The 21,357-nt window shown below is 39.6% G+C and overlaps 2 protein-coding genes and 1 non-coding gene across 4 annotated transcripts; 2 read left to right on the forward strand and 1 right to left on the reverse strand.

Moving 5' to 3' along the window:
- The first annotated feature begins 1,162 nt into the window (after positions 1 to 1,162).
- Positions 1,163 to 7,424, forward strand: LOC119475515 (ras and Rab interactor 1-like). The gene is made up of 6 exons (XM_037748316.1): positions 1,163 to 1,346; positions 2,863 to 3,063; positions 4,248 to 4,368; positions 5,271 to 5,343; positions 5,568 to 5,659; positions 5,813 to 7,424. The coding sequence occupies exons 2-6, from the start codon at positions 2,863 to 2,865 to the stop codon at positions 7,021 to 7,023; spliced, it is 1,698 nt and encodes a 565-aa protein (XP_037604244.1). The 5' UTR covers positions 1,163 to 1,346; the 3' UTR covers positions 7,024 to 7,424.
- A 1,102-nt stretch (positions 7,425 to 8,526) lies between these two features.
- On the reverse strand, positions 8,527 to 19,441 carry dpp3 (dipeptidyl-peptidase 3). Of its 2 annotated transcripts, none has more exons than XM_037748971.1 (19): positions 19,128 to 19,441; positions 16,773 to 16,931; positions 16,495 to 16,639; positions 16,255 to 16,344; positions 15,678 to 15,815; positions 15,262 to 15,336; positions 14,926 to 15,016; positions 14,528 to 14,658; positions 14,025 to 14,155; positions 13,682 to 13,740; positions 13,007 to 13,201; positions 12,796 to 12,908; positions 12,511 to 12,603; positions 12,343 to 12,405; positions 12,123 to 12,247; positions 11,057 to 11,177; positions 10,537 to 10,716; positions 9,649 to 9,811; positions 8,527 to 9,493 (listed from the first exon to the last, which is right to left on the reverse strand). In XM_037748971.1, the coding sequence occupies exons 1-19, from the start codon at positions 19,262 to 19,264 to the stop codon at positions 9,351 to 9,353; spliced, it is 2,352 nt and encodes a 783-aa protein (XP_037604899.1). In that variant the 5' UTR covers positions 19,265 to 19,441; the 3' UTR covers positions 8,527 to 9,350. The 2 variants fall into 2 exon arrangements, with proteins under 2 accessions (XP_037604899.1, XP_037604900.1); XM_037748972.1 differs by lacking the exon at positions 19,128 to 19,441 and adding an exon at positions 18,819 to 19,010.
- On the forward strand, positions 19,146 to 19,227 carry trnas-gcu. The gene has a single exon. It is a non-coding gene; the product is annotated as a tRNA-Ser (tRNA).
- Positions 19,442 to 21,357: the final 1,916 nt, after the last annotated feature.

Below are 21,357 nucleotides of genomic sequence, written 5' to 3' on the forward strand. Positions count from 1 at the left end.
ATACATCCATGGCTCACACACACACACACACACCAGAAGCGTCAAGACTAAACGGTCGTGGTTGAAAAATAAGATGCACTCTGATATAAATATAATATAAACCGGCCTTAAAATACAACGGAGTATTAGGGCCACATTGAGGAAAAGAGAATAAAGTTGTAATTTTACGAGAAAAAAAGTTGTAATTTACAAGAATAAAATCAGAATATTACGAGAATAAAGTCCTAACTTTACGAGAAAAAAGTCGTAATATTACAAGAATAAAGTCATAATATTACGAGAATAAAATCAGAATATTACGAGAATAAAGTCCTAACTTTACGAGAAAAAAAGTTGTAATATTACGAGAAAAAAGCCGTAATACTACGGGAATAAAGTCCTAACTTTACGAAAAAAAAAGTCAGAATATTACGAGAATAAAGTCATAATATTACGAGAATAAAGTCATAATATTACGAGAATAAAGTCATTGGTTTACGAGAAAAAAAGCCGCAATATTACGACAATTTTGCAACACCCGAGCTAGAGACCCTTAAAATAGCAAATCTTTCAACGCGTCTGATAAGTGTGCCAAGTTTAACAACTTTTTGAGTGTGCTAAGGCCCTCAAAAAGGTGATTCATTTTAAGAAAAAGAAAATAATTCCTACAGTTTCAATAGGGCCATGGCTGGCCCGATGTTGTCGGTAATCGGGCCCTAAAAATAACATAATATATATATAATATATAATAACAATAACCTAATATTTTCAGGTTTCATTCATTCATTCTCAATGTGCAATATCATTTACCACTTGTGCAATTTTGTTAATAGTCTGTTTATTGTCAATACTGTATATACTGCTCCTATTTTTATACTTCCTTCTATTTAAATGGTTCATATTTTGTTACACTTTGTTTAGCTCTTTTTTTTACTGTGTTAGCTGATGCATCTTGTTTTTTGCACTATCCCCTTTCCTGCTGTACACTGCAAATTTCCCCACTGCAGGACTAATAAAGGAATATATTATCTTATCTTATCTTATAAAACACAAAACATGGATATAATCTTAATATTCAGTTCCATTTCTTTCTTAAAAACATTAAAATGAGGTTTAACTTTGCACTTTTCCACTATCACATGGTTGTTATCAGGTGAGATCAGGTGGGAGAGGAGGAGGAGGAGGAGGAGGAGGAGCCAGAGAAGAGAGACACCTCCGGATCTAGGAACAACACACGTCATGACAGGCCGAAGTGGAAGAGGAGTTGAGTCTTCATCGCAGTGAAGTTGATGGAAGAAGAATAGGAGCATGCCAACAACATAAAGTGGATCCGGAGGGGATAAAAAAGAAGGATCGGAGGCAAAGAGGTAAACGACGAGGAGCCTGTTGATGTTAGAATGAAGAATCGTTGTGTAATATTGTCCAACAGGAAGACTATCAGGGTGCAGTTAGAGGAGGAAATATGCAAGTTTGACAGGAATGTGCTGCGGATCCAGACAGATGTTGACATGTAGGCTGCGGTGAGACTTCAACATGGGACAGACTGAGTTCATATGTTCAGAGTAATATCCTTAAAAACCAACAAGCTTACTTTTATTTTTATATTCAATGTTACACACGCCGTCTGTGTGCGTTTGTGTGTCTATTTCATTTAAGTCCTGTCTGAGCTGCAGCACTTTACCAAGTCTGGACTTGCTGTCCCAATCCAGGCAGGTTTATTACACAGGTGTGTGGATGTGGATGTGTGTACAAACGTTTACCAAATAGTGTGCTATTAGTATACTTATTTTAAACTTAAAATAAGAGAGTAAACTTTCAGTTGACTTTTTATGTACTTATCAGAGATATACTATACTTATACTAACAAGTATACGGAAAGGTCTAAGTATACTTGGTTTATATTGACAAGTACAGAAAAGACTAAGTATACTTGGCTTATACTGACAAGTATACAGAAAAGTCTAAGTATACTTGGTTTATATTGACATTTATACAGAAAAGTCTAAGTATACTTGGCTTATACTGACAATTATACAAAAAAGTCTAAGTATACTTGGCTTAATCTTTTGATCAAGATATACTTAAGAAAAACATAATTAAGTGTTCTTGCCTTATATGCCTATGGAAATTAATACATGGCTTGTAGTTGTGCTTACTTTTTAATAGAGTAGAGTAGTTAAAGAGTGTGAGAGGTTGTAAACTGATGTTTTGATATGAATTTACTTAGATTCATCAAGAATTTTCTACGTTTTTGGATTCTCCGTTCACTGTGGAGGCATGTGAGAACATTTTTTTTTTTCCCTCTTTTTATCATCACAAAACATCAAGTCAAATAGCAAAAGTAGCAAGTCTCTTTATGTTATACATAAATCATTAGCTAAGTACTATAAGTTACAGGATACAAAGTGTACTTTCATAAACTAAAAAGTTGGCTACAAGTATATAACAATTCAATTATACCTTATACCTTGTAGTATAGTGCAAAATACAACGTAGGTGTAAACTAGTTGTGTACTCAAAGTTTACTATTCTTACACTTAAAGTACACTTAAAAGTATACTTTTATAAACCAAAAAGTGGGCCAATTTATTCCCAAGAAGTATTGAAGTAGAACACTTACAAGTATAGTACTAGTACACTGATATTAGTATACTTACTACAGAAGTTATACTTAGGGGAAATATACTTTAACTTTACTTAAGTATACATCAAAAGTATACTACTTTTTGAGTAAGGGAAGGCATCCCACCCATCTTCCTGTTGTGAATGTGAGCCACAGGGAGAGATAATCACCACCTGTAGCGTGCACACATTGGGAGTGCATGATAAGTGTCAGGACAATAATAACCATGGGTGTACTTTTTGTTGTGTGTGTGTGTTTAGATGGCACAAGAAGAACCGCTGTATGATTTCCCGGAGCCCTCCACCCTGTCAGAGCGCAAGTTCGCGGGGCAACAAAGAGGACAGGGCTCCCTGAAAAGCGTCAGCGTACTGGACCGTCTCCTGCTCACAATTCCTGTCTGGCTTCAGCTGTCCATCAACCCGGCCACCGCACTGCACATACTGCAGAGGGAGCCTCCTGGGGTCAGCGCCACACACGCACTTAAAGAGGACCTATTATGCTTTTGTGCTTGTTTCTTTTTCCTTTCGTGTGTTATTTTGTTTTTTGCATGTAAAAGTTCTGTCAAGTTACAAAGCTCAAAGTTCATGCCAAAGGGAGTTACGGCTGGAATCGTGCCCACGTCCTTCTGGCGCCCATGTAAATCAATTGGGCCGTTCACATAGAACGTGCCGCGCCATAGAGCTCCGCGGCCTGCTCACGATCTTCAGTGTGATGGTACATGTCCAGAGGGGCGATCGCCTCGCTTCCCAGCTTTGGACGCTTGATGGGCTGCCACTCAACACGAGGCACCTGATTGGACCAACACTTTCCCTCGTGGGCTGCTGCTCCCAGCTTTCAAACCGGAACCAACATGGCGGCTAAACTTTCTTCTCTTATATCAGGAAAATAGTTCACCGAAATGTGTCTCTGAAAACATTTTTATGCGAGAAATAAGCCACGCAGTTGCTGAATCTGTCTTTATTTTGGATCGACAACGATTAGTTTAAAAGTTTTTTGGGAGTTTCCAGAGGCGGTGAGTCGCAACAGACGCCCCTGATTTTTATTTTGCATAAAGTAGCCTTGACCTCAACTTTATGCAAATGAGGAGCAGCCAACGTGATTCCCTCGAATCGCGCTGCCACTCGACCAGAATGCAATAGTTTCACCGTCTGGTCTATTTTCTCCGCGTGCTGCGACCAAATCTGGCAAGAAAACACACTGACGATCTACTATAAACTATATAAATGATATATTATATGTGTTATAAATGATCTGATTCTGATAAGATGATAAAATATGCATCCCACAAACACCTTTGACTTCCCTCCCCTCTCTCCCTGCTGTTCTCCTGGAGTTTTGATTCCTCCGATTCCCCCCCAGTCCCTCCAAACACATTTCATAAAAGAGCTCAAACAGAGTGTTTCAGACAGAGAGGGTGAAAAGAGGCGCTGCAGCACAGCCGGTATGAGGAAAATAGTGTTTTTTGAACATTACAGCAATTAAACATGTTCTTGTAGAAACCCAAAATACAAGTATGAAGCTGAAAATGAGCACGATAGGTCCTCTTTAAACTAAAGAAAAAAATCACAAGTGCACCATTGTGTCCACACACACACACACACTGACTACTATACTTCACTCAGTAATCACTCGTGTTGTCCTGCAGACCTTCCTGGTGCGCAAGTCCCGCACGTCCCAGAGAAACGTGCTGTGTGTCCGCTTGGCGGATGACAGCGTGCCGTCCTTTGTGCAGCAGTTTGGCATCAGGGAAGAACACTCCAGCAACAGTACGACTACTTTTCATGAGTTTCTAAAATGTGATTTCTCTGTCTGACCCCAACCACTTCAAAACTCAATCTGCCTTCTTTGGTACACAAATGAATAGACAACAGATTTCCATAGGTACAAAACTGAAAACAGAGCAATTACATTTTTTTACTGCGCTTATTTCAGTTAATTGACCCCTACTCATGTAGGTCTATGCTTTACAGTATTGCCAACCATTTTAACAAGTATAGACAGTATAGTACTGAGTACTGGCCCTTTTTTTCACATTAGTACCCCCACTTCTTATCGCATATCGCCTCCTCCTGGTGAGTCTAGGTGCGAACCTCTAAACACCTGCTGAAAAACTGTGCTAAAAATGCCTTTCGTACTCCTTCTCATTATCCAATTTAATCTGTAGGCCAACAGATGTCATATTTTAAGTTAGTTTTATTGTAGCATATATATAATATTATATTTGTGTACAATTTGATTTGTATCAATAGCTACATAAATAGTTTTTATTAACCAAATATACATTTATGTACAAACTGTGGAAATATATGTCATATGTATGGCCTGATGTATGTGATGAAATGCAAAAATACATATGAAGTGGGATAAATTACCAAGATAAATATGACACATTATCATGTGATACTGGCACCTTTTTTTGGTCCAATTCAGGCACCGAGTATAGATTATGAAGTAGCTATTCCTGGTTTCCCTGCAAGTCCCTGGAGAGCAGGAAATCAATTAAAAAACGTATGCACGGCACGCTTTATAAAATGGTAAAAATGACTGGTGTGGTCCTTTAACACAGCTTTACTCTAGTGTTACACAGTATTTAAACACGACTACGTCTAACTACCGTTCTCCCTCTCCAAAAATCCCTGCACCTTTGAATTCTCCTCTCCCACCACAGCTCTCTCTCTGGAGACTTCAGCCGTCAGCTTTCCCGATCTCCCAAGACTAATTTCCTTCTACTGTGTCAGCAGGTAAAATATTTTCCTCCATTCTCTCATTTTCCCGCGGCTGTTTTCTATTTGCGCCTCCTTTATGATCTCTTTCCATACTGTTTTTCTGTTGTCTTTGTTTCTTTTCCTTACCTTCACTTCCTCTAAAATATGTTATCACCATTTTTTCCCCACATTGGTCACTGTCAGTATTGATCTGCAAGAACTAGCGTTGGTGTTAATATTCTATATTGTCTGTGTATCAGAGATGTCTTACGCTTCAATCTGGAGCTTCCTGAAGCCATTGCAAGGGCAACATCCCACAAAGAGCTCGAGTCCATCTCACACATGGGAATAGGTTGGTGAACACAACTCCTTGTTTGCACACATACTACATACAGTATTATCATTTTTGTACAATGGAAGATATGAAAATTGCAAAAAAATTGACCAATTAAGCAGAAATCCCTGTTTCACTATAATAAAAAAAAACATCTATATTGTTTTATAGAATTCTGGCGCTCCCACCTAAACGTCCGTGGGCCACGGGAGAAGGACAAGGAGAAGAAGACAGACACTACAGCCCCAGCCCTACCTGCTGTCGGACCACAGACTCAGCCTGGTTCGGCTCCCCAGCACAACGCAGACAACCATCTCTTGACAGAACCTACACCAGAAACAAAACAGTCAGCTTCCAATCCCACCCTGTTCCACGAGTTTTGTCCGATCACGACACGCAGCCCCATAGAGCTGGACTGTGGCTCCGGCCAGGGCGCTCTGTGCTTCGTCAACCCCCTCTTCCTGCAGTCCCAGAACCCTTTGTGCAGACGACGCATGTTCAAACGCAGCCTCAAGATTCGGATTTCCACAGAGTCGTCCACCATGCTTTCGCCCCCGCTCGCTCCTCCGCCTCCACCGCCGCTGATGCCCAAAAAAAAAGGAAAATGTAAAGCCCAGAAACAGTTACAAAGGGTCGCCCTTCCAAGTAAAGGTCAAGCTGCTCAGACTGATCCCACAATTCAGGACACCCCCAGTGAGGCCCAAGTTCAGCCTCCGTCAGCAACTCCTCACTTCCAGCCTGAGATGCAGGAGCAAGCTGGAATCAGGAGAGAGGAGGCTACAGTTCAGCTACCAGCAGCGATGGAGAATCTTCCAGACGATTCAGACTACATGCAGCCCTCTCCAATGATCAATTTCTCCAATGTGCTCTCACTCTCTCCTTACCTCTCCCCGTCTGGTTCTTCTATGGCGCCTCCCCTTTTCCCCAAAGCATCTCCATCCCACTCTCCTCATGACTCTCCCTGTGCTTCTCCTTCCTTCTCCCCATCTCCTTCTCCCAAGGCTCCCTTTTCCCTCTCTCCGTACGCCTCACCCTGCGCTTCGCCCTCTCTTTCACCTTACCAGTCGCCGTCTCCTTCTCCTATGATCCCCTTCTCCCTCTCTCCCTTCACCTCCCCGTCCTTCCCTCAGCTGATGGAGCAGATCTATCAAACACCTACGACTCCTATAAGAGCAGATCAGCAAAGACCAGGGGAGGATGAAGATGAGACAAATAAGGATCTGCAGACGAGGAGAGAAGAGGAGGAAAGGGGTCTGGTTTTACAGATGAATGCTGCTTCTCTAAATTACACAGACAGCTGCAGTTCCTTCAGCAGTCTCGAGGGGGCAGCAGAGACTCCGCCCGACTTACCCCAAAAACGGCACAACGGTACGAGCCTCTAGCGAACAAACACTTTAGACTGTAACTGAATAACATTATTACGAAAGCTCTGTGCAGAATTACTAGATGAACTTTGAATTAAATAAGTTGAACAAAACCTAAAATTGTAATGATGATACTGGTTGTTTTGCATGTTTTTAACTTAAAATGTGTACAGTTTTTATTGTGCTTTATTGCAACCACTTTCTAATGCATACCAAAACATTTTTAAACTGATTTGCTACCTGACAGGAAGACATTTGTTTCCTTTGATATCAGTATTTTCTGAAAATTAAATTATGAAATTTAAGACTTGAAACTTTCTTGAGTTAGGTAGTCCATCACAATTAACCTTTAACTGTCTTTATTTTTTTGCACCAAAGGTACAAATAAAAATGACATTATCATTGTTGTAATACAGTTACAACTGCTGTTGAGTTGGCTACCAAAAGTCACTGCAGTCAAAACCTTTTGTTTGTTTGTTGTTTGTTAAAGCCACAGTAGGTAGAATTGGAGCAAATATGATTAAAAAGAGGTATTTTTATAAAACGGTCACTATATCCTGACAGTAGTGCATGAGACAGGTAATCTGAAAAAAATCATGTGCCTCTGTGTCCTCCGGTGCTCTTAACGGCATCTGCAGGATTTCACAGACCGGAGGAAAACAACCAATCAGAGCCGAGCTTGAGTCTACCGTCTCTAAGCAGCTGTCAATCACTCGCAAACTGATCAAACTAGGCGGCACTGATCAAATATTAATCAATATTCTGTTACTTTAATGCCTATTTCTCGCCTCAAATGTTTTCAGAAACATAATGTAGTGTACCGTTTAGCTGTAAAATGAGGAAATTTGTGACCCGGCAGCTATGTTGAGATCTGTTGTGGAAATACCAAGCACCGCCCACCAGCCGGAGCACAGCCAATAGGAACGCTCTCTATCTGAAATGACCTGTAATTTACCAAAGTCTCCCGTCATGGGCTAGATTTTTTTGTTTTCTCTCAGAACACTTGAATTACAATATGCTGAAAGGTTTTTATGGATTTTTTGCCCAATGATGCCAAAAACATTCTGCCTACTGCAGGTTTAACACTGTAAGAGTCCATCAACAGCGGATAAACATAAAATAGGATATTGTGAATCACTTACAGGCATCCATAATTTAGGGGTTCTTGCAGAGACATTATTCTGGTTCCTTGTGGAAGAAAACTTGAATTGTAGTTATCCACAATCGTAGTATATTGTACAGGTTTTTTGAGTTGTTGAAGCTTCCTTTGATGGGAAACCACCACAGGTGCCTTCTACTGTAATATTTAGTGGAGTGAAAGCTGAGATTTCTGAATTTAACAACTCGTCTCTGCAGACATGTCAACATACAGACCTTCAGACTTCAACTAAGCATGTGCCATTTTGATAAAAGTCCTCTTATTAGAATATGTTGAAATTCAATCTCACACTGTGGGTGAATTTCACACAAATTAAACAAGCAACTCTCTAATGGTTCTGGTAGAAAAATATACCACTAAGATCTTATCAAACAAATTTTATTTGTGCAGATTCAACACCACTTTTCTTACGTAGAGCCTTTTTTTTTTTTTTAGGCCTTCCAGACACAGCAATATTTTATACAGTCAAGTAATCAGTCATGACTTCTTTATACCAAACTGGTCAAAAGTAAGCATTATTTTTACCTTTCAGTCAATATTAAGCCGTCATTGCATTTTGGTTAACAACCTTAACCGTTCAAATCATCAACACCAAGGCTGAACAAACATTTATCTTAATGGAGCTCTAAAGATGGAACTGTGTTTAGCCAAAAGTTGACTGTAAAAAATCAATTTATGGACATAATTTTGAGTACGGACAAAACATGTCACAATGATCGTTTTATGAAGATTTGAAGCCAAATTCTGATCTTGCCAAGGTTAGAAAGTGAAATCTACCTACAGTCACTTTCGTTTATACCCAGGAACCATTTTTATTGTCAGGCAGCATCGGTGTAATGGACAGTTCTCAATACTTCTCATTAGAAAACTAAGTGTCCTAAATGCATCTGAAAGAGCGACGATGTCATATCAGCTCATTTCTTTGTATTTGATCGTGTTATCAAAGACAGCACCTGACGTTAGATCTGAGTCGTGGCTAGAAAAACTGTGGCTGGTGTCTTTGGCAGATCTGTTCTTGTCTTATGGCTTTATTGTATTGTATGAAACTTTAATTTAGTCTCTTCAGAAGTGTCTTCTAAAAAGGATCATTTTACAGTGTTGTGTGTTTTAACATCCATTAATTTGATTTCACATAAAAAAAATGATTTCAGTTGGTACTTTTGAAGCCTATGGAGCAGATCATCCATCAACACCAGCAGGGGGCGTCGCTTTTGCACAGCTCCAAAAGGTCGGCCTCCAGCTGCTCTGCGTCGTCTTGGAAGCGCTCGGTGAAGGAGCGGATCAAACCTGCCGCGCTGCCTTCGTATTCGATCAGCTCTATGCTGTCCCCTTGAAAAACCACAGAGTCAGACACAAACTGAATAAATAACTCTGTCGGTGTTTACAATCGGTTCGCCGCATGTACAATCACAGTCACAGTTTTGATCAGTTATAGCTAGTTATCAAGTATTGATGAAATAGCAGGTACAGGTGCAGGTACGTACCATTGACTCTGGTGTTGGCCTGGACAAACATCTTGCGAGCTTCCTTCCTCAGCAGTACCGTCTCCCGGAGACGCAGGAAGTTGTGAGCACCGCTGTCGCTGACAGTGGAGTAGCCGTCATAGAGAGCCCTGCCTCCTTCCACGTCTGCTGTCGCCTTCAAGACCTACGAAACAGTGGAATAAGGTTAGCAACATGTTAGGTGTAGAAGTGGGGGAATGCTGTTATCATACAGAGAAATAATTAATGACATTAACATTTTAGCAATTGCACTTATACTTTTTGGAAACTGGGCTAATGTGAGAAGTTGGTTATTTGGTTGGGAACTGAAATGTGAAGCTTAAGTTTATATTTTACTTAGGGCTGTTACTAACAGTTATTGTCATTATTCATTAATTTACAGATTATGTTATTGATTCTACCATTCATTATTTGGTTTATAAAACATAAGAAAATAATTAAAAAAAATAATATATATATACACATACACTTTTTATAATAGAACACAAATAAAACCAGCAAATATTCACTTTTTTTGGCTTTAAAAATCACTTAAATTATTACTCAATTATCAAAATTATTGCAGATTATTTTTTCAATTGATTATAGGTAAATCAAAAGGTACCAGTTTTTTTTTTTCATATAGTGCTTTAAAGTACTTTTTTTTTTTTTTTTTTTTTTAATGCATCCCCATTGTATTCGTCTCTTGCACGCACATAAGCACATGTATAATACACCAGCAGTGCATTAGTGCAATCAAGCTGACATGTATCTACAGTATATTGTTTTTATTTGATCAAATCCACAATGTTGTTTTTCAGTATTTGTTGTATTTTCTTCAATATGTTGTTATATAGGATCTGCTGTCCGGGGCCAAAAGTATGTCCATACCTGCAGTTTACGGAGGAACCTGTGGATGGCGTTCTTGCCCACGGTGTGGATCTTGCTTCTGTCCAGAGTGATTCGAGCGTCAGGCTTGCCGTCCTGTCCCGTCACTTCCTCCAGGCCCACCAGGCCCTCCCCGGCCTCCAGCAGAACACGCAGGATCACGAAACGAGCCTGCATGTGAGCCTTTAGACGCACAGATATACAAGAGCACGTGTGACATTCACTGTATACACCTCCTGACACTCATATAAACAGAGACAGACTTAGTGTAAGCTGGATTATAAAACAACACAGACACGTAAAACTGAGCCAGTCAGGTTGTAAGAAACACATGCTTAATGGTCTGTATGTTGACTTGTCTTGTAAACACTGTTCGCCCCAAAACTATGTATCTCTGAAGTTCTATATAAATTAAAGTAAAGTATGTATAAAGTTATGATTAATTTTTTACAGGCTGCAAAGCAGTCCATGTAAAGAGTGAGAGAGACAGCATGTTATGGAGAAAAGCAAGTTGACAGATTACCTGTCTCCAGCTCTTGCTCTCAGCTGTGTAGAACTCCAGACCCAACAGTCCAGCTCTGACCATGCTGAGCCAGTTGACGTACACCACATCCTCCGCATCCTGGTCCTCGTGGCCAAAAATACTGGAACACACAGACAAAGGCAACGGTTAACGTGCTGGCCTCCCACACAACCATCAGCCACAAATCACCCAGACATTTACCAGAAAAAAAAACCCTCCCCATTCCAATAATTGTCATTAAAACAACCTAATAACATCAATAAAGTGCAAGACGGGGTGTGTGTGTGTGACACAAATAATAACATAGTATCCCCTATACAGAGCCGGCCAGAGGTATGAGCAAACTAAACAACTCCAACTGAATATACACATTCTTTAGGTTCTTCTTCTAAGTTTACTGACGTACTTAAATAGACTTCCTGATTTTGTTATGGCTCCTAATTGTTCTAAAGTCACAAAATGTTCTCCCAGTTAAAGAAATTTTAGGATTTAGAGGATATAGAGGCTATAATGGGGCTGTGCAATGAATCAAATCACAATTACAGCTTATGAAAACAAGATAATCGACATAAAACGATTGTTGTGCCACATTCTGTTTCGCAATGACGCTCTCGTTTTGTCTTGTGTCATAAATCCAGAGCACCCCCTTTCCTTTACAACGGTGCGCTTTTGCCCCGCTCGGCGGGTCAAAAGTGGCCACTCGGTGTGGGAGGATCTCCTCGTGGGAACGCTCCCCGGGGCTGGCGATGAGTTTTTTTGGCTGCATCATCACCATTCATATCTATACAACCAATGTGTTGATGATTTAATTGTTTACTGGAGCACAAAGTTCTTCATAGATCTAGCCTCTTCATTTTGCTCTCAAAGTAAGCTCTTAAAATGTAGGCTACAATATTTTCTTTCTAAATGCATGATGTTTACAAAGTCAATGAGTGATTGTGTTGAATAATCGTTATTTTAATATTGAGCAAAATAATAGGCTATAACCTAGGCTATAACATTTCTGGACTATACCTAAAGCGTCCAGTCTTTGCTTCACCATGGAAGAAGATCAGGGGGTGTATACCTGAGCACTTGCTTCTTGAGACACAGATAGAGTCCAACACACTCAGCGCGGCATTCTTCATAAGACGAAGCAATCGTGGAGAATTTACTGTCCCACGTCTCGCTGCCTTGATACCAACTGGACACCTAACAAACAAAAAAAATACACTCACACGTTCAGTTACTTCGTCTCTTCTTGCCAACTGAGTTAAAAAAATCGGTGTCCAAACAAACAAACTCACCCGTTCTCCGGTCTCTGGGTTGGTCACCTTGTTCTGGTCAAAGTTGAATTTGCCCTTGTCATCCTGCAGTACGAAACGGAGCAAAACATCAGATTTTTATTTCCTTACTGATGATTCTTCAACCAAATTAAACACTTTAACAGGGAGAAATCAATATGTTTGACTGACCTGGACAAACAGCTTGCCACTTCCATGGCCCAACAGCTCGTGAAGTCCAACCTGCACCTCGAATGACGGGCCCTTCCACTTGATAAACACGTCCTAGTGCAAACACACAGGACAAAGATGTCTCATTTTGTTAAATGCCGGTTGCCTCGACTCCTCTGTCCTCCGCTCGCATCTCCCGTGGGAGGGTCTAAGACGTGAGGAGAGGAGTCGAGGAAAGGAACGGAGGATGTACAAACTGGGAAATGGCTCTGGTGTGTAAGAGAATCAGGAAGCTGCATGGGTTACCTTGTCCTCCTCCTCCAGGAAGGTGAGTTTTTCTTTTTCTGTAGCATAGGCTACAGCCAGCACGTTGCCTAGCGACACGTTTTTAAAGCCCTCCGACTGTCTGATGTCATCATCTACAAACAAAAACATTGTTTTAAGTATAATACTGTGTGACGTAAACCAACTTTAACTGTGTTACTTGACATAGTGTGTAAAATCTCAGTGTACATACAGTTGGGGATGTTGATGCCAGCTGGTATTCCGCTGCCAGCGAAGGTGAGGACATCCAGCGAGGTGAAGTCGGGTTTAAGGAAAGTGTCCTTCTCAAACTCCCTCGGCCAAGGCAGCTCGGGGAGCAAGACTTCTGCTGAGCTCACCAGTTTGGTAAAACGCTCACTCATCGCCTTGTTCACGACCGCAATGAAACCTAGGAGGCGACATCGCAAAGTGAATTGATAGAAAGAGAAAAAAACAAACAATTTCTGACCAATTTTGAAGAATAGACAGTTATATAAACCCTCCTGTTATTTGAGTTCACACATGAGCCCCTTTCTTTTAATCTAAGTATATTAATAGTAACATGTTCACCATGGATTTTAGGATTTATAGCAGAGTACTAACTTAATAAATAGTGTAATATTGTCTCATTCTAAGTATTGAACCTTCTTTACAGTATGTCCCTCTAAAACAAATGTACTCATCCTAGGATGAAACATTATTTACCTACTGGAGTTTAGAGCTGCACATATCTACTTAAGTAACAGTTTTAAAGTAGCTCAACCACGATGTTAATTTTCCCCAAATAGTCTTCAGCTCCGTACTACGGCAATAAAAACAGCGAGAGGCCCATGATCACAGCTTGCATGCCAATAAAGATGATAATATCACTGCTCTTGATCACCATTACCTTCAAACTCTCCTCTGGAGCCAAATGGGTCTCTGTAGCTCTCTATGAAACCTATATAACTGAGAGAAGAAGGAGTGAAGAGCAGAGAGAGAAACAAAGGTTTCAGAGATTATTACATGAGAGTAGTATTCAACCGCCACATTGGAGGCCTTTACATTACAGCTGCTGAGTTTTAGGAGATAATTGATAAGTTTGGACCAGAGAAAGCACAGCAACAAATCTATATCTGTGTTACCTCTGTCTTTTATAAATCAGATGACATTTAAGGTTAGCATGATTTGACATCACAAGTAAGGAGATCATTTTGTGTTAATTTGATGTTGCTCTGGTTCAGTGAGCTCACCTCTCAACAATTGGTCCCTTGTCTTTGATCCAGTAGCGCGATCCCTCTTTATGGGCTTCAACTGAGCCAAAGGTGAAGCTGCGACTGTACTCTTCAAGCATCTTCCTCTGGTTCTCATTGGCAGCATAGGCCTGTGTTCATTATTTGGAAACAGAAGAAGAATTATAACAGTGGAACTGCGGCAGGACGGTTGATTTTACATCAACTCATTCAGTCACTCCTAAAGATATATACATAATAGGATGTAACAATCTGGATCGATATATCGATTCAATGATCAACAATCCAATATCATCGATGCAAAGTGAAAACATTGATACATATCATCCTCCTAAAAATAAGCCTATATTTTGAAATTCCCATGGCACGTCTGTGTCACAATTTACGTTATCTCTCTATCAACTTCATATTTTGGTGGTATTGTTCCTGTTGTGGTTTCCACACAGCCAAAACAATACAGCCTGAACATTGACTATAATCCGCATCGTATCCCTCGCTCTCACCTGTGCTTGTTGGAGGTTAGAAGAGACTTTCTCCATGAGAGGAGCATAGTCTCCCCTCTTCACAGTGAACTCCTTGTCTTCAAAGTTGAAGCTGCCGCAGCATGACTCGCATTCCCCCTCCACTGCGCAGTCTGTGAAGCAGTAGTATACATTTATTTGCTTTGATTGACTGTGTAGCATCATTAACAACATCAGTTACATAAACATATCAATCCACATCAATTTGTTGGGAATGCGTTTGAGTTCACAAGCTAGAATGTGTCTACCATAACACGTGGAGTCTACATGAACATGTGATACGCATTACATTCTGTATGCCAAATCTGTCACAAGTGCAATATGGTTGACGGATGTTTATAAATCTTATTCTGGTTCTCAAGTAAGACTGTAGTTCTGACCTTTCTGCACAGCCGAGGCCAGGCGCACCTCATAGCAGGCTTTACCTCCATTGTCCCTCTTAAACAGACGGGTGTTATAAGCCGACAGTTTCTAGAGATAAACCACAAGAACACAGCAGAAAATAAGCCAAATCAGACTGAAAGTTACAGAGAGGAGAGAGAAAAGACACAGGATGAACCATCAGAATGGAGGGCAGAGGGGAAAGAAGATTAAGAAAAACGTAAATTAAGTGCAAGAAAGAAAAGAACGAGGTGTCAGAATGGAGTACAGAGAAAAAGAAAGTGCAGGTTATTACAAAAGATTGGGGGATACAACAATATAAGAACATTACTTACTTTTGAGTCAAGAAACTTCTGAGCCAGCTCTGCATCCTCCAGACCGCAGTTTGCTGAGAAGTAGGTGGTAATTCCCTGAAGAAAAGAAAAGCAAAAACACTTCATGAGCCGGGTCACCTGTAGAACCCAATGGAAGTTTGGGGCTCAGTGGTTTCCTAAAGGGCAACTGGCATTGTTTGCTGCCAATTTAAAAAGGCCCAGACACGCAGAACCGACATCAAAGAAGTAGCAGCAACGAAGGCCGACTGTTGCGTCGTCTCACGTCACCTGTGTCTTGGCCAAAAAGTTGCATTTGAACACCCTTCAAAGACCAAAGACTACAGCCAACGGCCAACTACCACGTACGTTTTGCACGTTTTACCAGACAAAACAGTTCACAGTCAAAGCCTGAACTCTGCATTAGATGATACTCCCACCTTGTCGCCCAGCCCCAGCTGTTTCTGTTTGTCTTCCAGGGAGTAGAGGGGACACGAGCAGCTGTCCCACAGAGCCTCCATCTCAGTGGGCTGGTCCTGAAATGCCTGGCTGGCCTTCACCAGAGCTTTCAGCTTATCCTGGGTGGACACACCACAGATACAGACAGCTTAAAATATGTCACAGTTGTTTGACAAGTGTTGATCCAACTCTGAAAATTCTTGGCACAATATTTAATAATGCTATTGTATCAGATTGTTCATATTATTGTGTCCACTAGAGCTGCAATGATTACTTGATTAGTTGTCAACTATTAAATAAATCGCAAACTATTTGGATTTGGGTGATTTTTTAAGAAGAAAAAAAAGACAATTCTTTGATTACAGCTTCTTAAATGTGAATATTTTCTGGATTCTTTACTCCTCTATGACAATAAACTGAATATCTTTAAGTTGTGGACAAAACAAGACATTTAAGGATGTTGTCTTGGGCTTTGGGAAACACTGATCGACATGAAAATGATCATGAGTTGCAGCTCTAGTGTCCACCACTGCGAAAGCAGCTGAACTGAATTTTTACCTTGGGTAGATTTGGGATGAACTTGGTGTCTCCGAAAGACTTGTAGTTTCCCATGTTGGCATACAGACCAGCTGCATACACCAAGAGTGCCTAAATATCAACCAAGAAAAAAATATAATAAAAATCATTTTCATCTTGTGTATAGCATTACGAACATCTTTACAAGTTTGCATTTGTTTGTGGGTGAAAGGGTGTATCAAGACAGCACCAGAAACAGCCAAAGACATGAAGACTGTGTACCTGGTACTCCTCGGAGCTGAGTCCAGCTGCTGTGGCGACCTGTTCCAGCTGTGCAGGCGTCTGCTTCCTGAAGATTCTCTGCAGCAAGACAAAGATATTTGCCGACTCTGGGGATGTCTGCAGCAGCACTGCCAGACCACCATACCTAAGACAGAAAATGGTTTCAGTTCTTCAAAAGTCTTCAGTTTCTATTCTTTAAAACAGTATGAGAAGTGTCTTATTTCTTGATTTCAATGCTGCTTCACTTTAACTGTTACATCCTGAGATTAGTAACGTACCAAGCGGCGCGTGACAGGTAGTGGGCGTACATCTTCTCCTGAGGTGAAAGCAAACGGAAGGCCTCGCCGCAGTCAAGAGCAGATATGCCAATCTCATTTGGGAGGTAGTACTGGGAGTCCACCATCTTTAGTCTGAGGTTTAACACTGACGATGAGGAACTGAATTAAGAGAGAGGAAGGGGAGTGGGGAAAGAGAGAAGAATGAGGAAGAGAGCGATAGATAACGTAGGGAAAGGTGAGTATGTAAGTGTAAATCGGATGAGACAAAGAAATGAGAGGACAGACAGATGCAAAAGAATAGACCGTAGTGATGAGTAGAGTGTGGGAGAGAGAGAGATAAGAGATAAAAGTGAAATTACATGTTAGAAACGACAGCATTTTCTTTTTACATAAGCTCTATTTGCACACATGCAGGTTAAACAGGTTGTGTACTGTACAAACACACAAAATGCACATTTTATAACAGTTACACCAAAGTACTGGTAAAACAGTAAGCTTGATTATAAGATAAAATCTGCAGCTTGGTTTTGGAAAGTATGATTTTTGTATGAAGAATATTAGCTATGGTATACTTCTTACAAGTCATTATTCGTGATACTGTATCAGTTGAAATATTAAATAGGGCTAACACTAAGGCTTATTTTCCTTATCAATTAAACTGTTGAAAATTTTAATTTTCACAATTTGTAGTCTATAAAATGTGGTGAATGACCATCACAGTTTACCATCTTAACCTAGGTAGGTTTTGTCCAACTCACAGCCAAAAACAAACAAACAATGATATTAAATTTACAATATCAGAGAAAAGCACCAAAACTTCACTTCACTATTAAAGTATTATCAATATTGTTGACAAACATTGTTAAAGCTCTAATACTGATTCATTATTGAGTCTGCTGTTTCTTATATTATGGGATTTTTTAAAAAGATATTTTTATGAAAAGTTGCAGTGAATGATGTGGTGTGTAGTGTAATGAAAGGTCCATCTATTACTGTATAATAAGCTAAGTTAAAGCCTGGGATGTGGACAAAGGTACGAGTTTATTCAAATTACAGATATCCAATAGTAAGTTTCTGATACGAACAGCAAGTGCTAATCATCCCTGAACCTTGATCAGAGTTTACTGTTTTACCATTACCATATAATTAATTTAAGCTTTAGAATTGCTTTTTAAAAATAATATTTCTTAATATAAAGAAAATCTGTCTGCCATGGTAAGATAAGATAAGATATTACTTTATTAGTCCCGCAGTGGGGAAATTTGCAGTGTACAGCAGCAAAGGGGATAGTGCACAAAACAAGATGCATCAGATAACACAGTAAAAAATAGCTAAACAAAGTATAACAAAATATGAACCATTTAAATAGAAATAAGTATAAAAATAGGAGCAGTATATACAGTATTGACAATCAACAGACTATTAACAAAATTGCAAAAGTGGAAAAGGATATTGCACAGTGAGAATGAATGAATGAATGAATGAAATTTCACCTGAAAATATCAGGTTATTGTCAGTTTTTTGGTGTATAAGTGTAAGTGCTACTGGGAGCAGTGCTGGTTGTGGAGTCTGACAGCTGCAGGAAGGAAGGACCTGGTGGCAGGTGACCTGAAATTTTCCCCTGCCACAGCCCACTGTTATCTGACAGGGGCTAGTTTCATTCCCTGTCTATGAGAACTGACCAAAGCTCAGATTCAGATTAGACAGTTCTCACTCACACCTTCACTTTTAATGAAAACCAATAGACTAATTAACAAAAAGTGGTATGCTGAGAGCCACACATCAGCCTACTAACAACAATGCAACACCAAAACTGTATATTTCGTTAAGTAAACACTGTTATAGTCTCCAGGCTGCTGCAAACAGCTAACTCAACATTAATGTTAGCTTCCTAGCATGCATGCTGAGCCGGTTACTGAGTGCCTTTAAACACGCTAAAACAACTTCTGTAACAAAAACAGAGAGTCGCAACTATTATATGTATGTTTAACTACTATTTCAATACATTTCGAGAGGTATAAATGTGTGTAAACCAACTCAACTTACCTTATTTTCTTCTAACAGATCCGGCGAACGTCAAACTGCAGTCTCACGCTGTACACTTCCTGTATTAATTCAACCTAAGCCCCGCCCCCTGACCAATCACAGCTCGTATATTTTGATTGATGGGGAAAACTAACCAATCACGAAGTAGCTGCGCCGGACTTTTCCCAAAGCGATTCACGTCGCCGATTTTCTGACCGTGAAAAGCACTATATGTGAACGTCTAAACACACAAGCACATAATACGGTAACCACACACCATAGATGTATGTTAATATGTTCACAGAAAGCACAAATAAGAAAGGACTTCACCTGGTATATAGGGTATAGGACGAGGTGGCCGAGTGGTTAAGGCGATGGACTGCTAATCCATTGTGCTCTGCACGCGTGGGTTCGAATCCCATCCTCGTCGGACTCCTTTTCCATAATCGGAGACATCTCAACAACATCTTTGATGATCCTGGTACGGTAATGGTCTTACAACCGGAAGTCGTGACAAGGTGACACTAAAACAAACGCTGTGCCGTCATATGGCAACTTTTCCCCCCGCTGAACAGTTCCTCCTCCTCCTCTTCCTCCAGCTAGGGAACAGTCAAAGCACTAATCCAGAGGTCTGCGACCTGCGGCTCTGGAGCCTCATGTGGCTCTTCAGCTCCTCTCCAGTGGCTCCCTGTGGATTTTTAAAAATGAAAATTTAAAAATGATTTGTTTACATTTTCATTTTTATTTATCACTGTTGTAGGTCTATGGTACGACGGTACGACGGAGTATTAGGGCCACATGGAGGAAAAAATAAATAAATCGGAGATTTTGAGAATAAAGACATAATATTACGAGAATAAAGTCATAGGTTTACGGGAAAAAAAAGTTGTAATATTATGAGAATAAAGTTTTCTAAAAAAAGTTAGTAAAGTCATAACATTATAGTGTTATTTTATTTTTTTCTATTAAAGTTATGACTTTATTCTCTTAATACTACGACTTTTTTTTTCTTGTAAAGTTATGACTTTATTCTCTTAATACTACGACTTTTTTTTTCTTGTAAAGTTATGACTTTATTCTCGTAATATTACGACTTTTTGCTCTTAAAGTTATGACTTTTTTCTCTTAAAGTTATGACTTTATTCTCTTAAAGTTATGACTTTATTCTCTTAAAGTTATGACTTTTTGCTCTTAAAGTTATGACTTTTTTCTCTTAAAGTTATGACTTTTTTCTCTTAAAGTTATGACTTTATTCTCTTAAAGTTATGACTTTATTCTCATAATATTACGACTTTTTGCTCTTAAAGTTATGACTTTTTTCTCTTAAAGTTATGACTTTATTCTCTTAAAGTTATGACTTTATTCTCGTAATATTACAACTTTTTTTTCCTGTAAAGTTATGACTTTATTTTCGTAATATTACTACTTTTTTTCTGGTAAAGTTATGACTTTATTCTCGTAATATTACTACTTTTTTTCTGGTAAAGTTATTACTTTATTTTCGTAATATTACTACTTTTTTTCTGGTAAAGTTATGACTTTATTTTCGTAATATTACTACTTTTTTTCTGGTAAAGTTATGACTTTATTTTCGTAATATTACTACTTTTTTTCTGGTAAAGTTATGACTTTATTCTCGCAATATTATGATTTATTCTGGAAATCTCTGTAGTACATTTGAACTGTGGCCCTCACTGCATTATACTTATATAATATATACTTACACTATAGGCCTAAACTGTGTTACCTTCATCACAATGGTCAAATGTTTTGCGGTTCCAGACAGATTTTTTTTGGCAGCGACTTCAAGCTGCACGTGGACTTGTTCAGACAAGTTCCAGTAACGTAAAGCGCCAGGTAGATGAGGACTGATCTGCGCATGTCTAAATGTTTCAAAAAAAAAAAGCATCATATCCCTTAACTTAGTTTTTCTAAATGAATCCAAATAAAGTGCATTAAGTTGGTCAGCTTTTTTTTACCCCAAATTACAAGTAACTTATTTAAAATTAATGTTATTAAAGGGACTGTTTGTAACTTTCAGAAATGCTTGTTAACAGCGACACCTGCGGCTGTTAAGTCAACGAAAGTCAGCGTTGGGCTCACGCTTGTGCTCCCTCTAAATAGACATGAGAGAGGAGCAGAGTACAGCAGAGACTCCGGTCCTGGAGACCAAAGCTGCGGCCTCCCCTGCGTCCTCTGACCGCGGCCAACATTGTTTTGCAAGACGGGCTTCACTAGATATAACTCTGTAGTTTTGGTGCTTCTGTAGTTTGTGTTGGAGTCTGATGGTATGTGTTCACAGGGAGTCTGAACAGCGTAGCCACACGCGAGCGCGCATATGCGAGCGCACATGGGAAACCGACCCAGTAAATTTATACGTGTAAAAAGTTACAAACAGTCCCTTTAAATACGATGTTTGTATTTACAGTGTAAGTTAGACTGCTTCTGTACATTGTAAAAAATAATGCAGTAACGTCAGATAAGTAGTGCTCAATTGTAATAGTACAATTGTGCAGAGTTCAAATAAACTGGAATAATTATTGACTGATTAATGCAACAG

Source organism: Sebastes umbrosus, chromosome 17 (genome assembly GCF_015220745.1).
Source record: "Sebastes umbrosus isolate fSebUmb1 chromosome 17, fSebUmb1.pri, whole genome shotgun sequence".
Lineage (NCBI taxonomy): Eukaryota > Metazoa > Chordata > Actinopteri > Perciformes > Sebastidae > Sebastes > Sebastes umbrosus.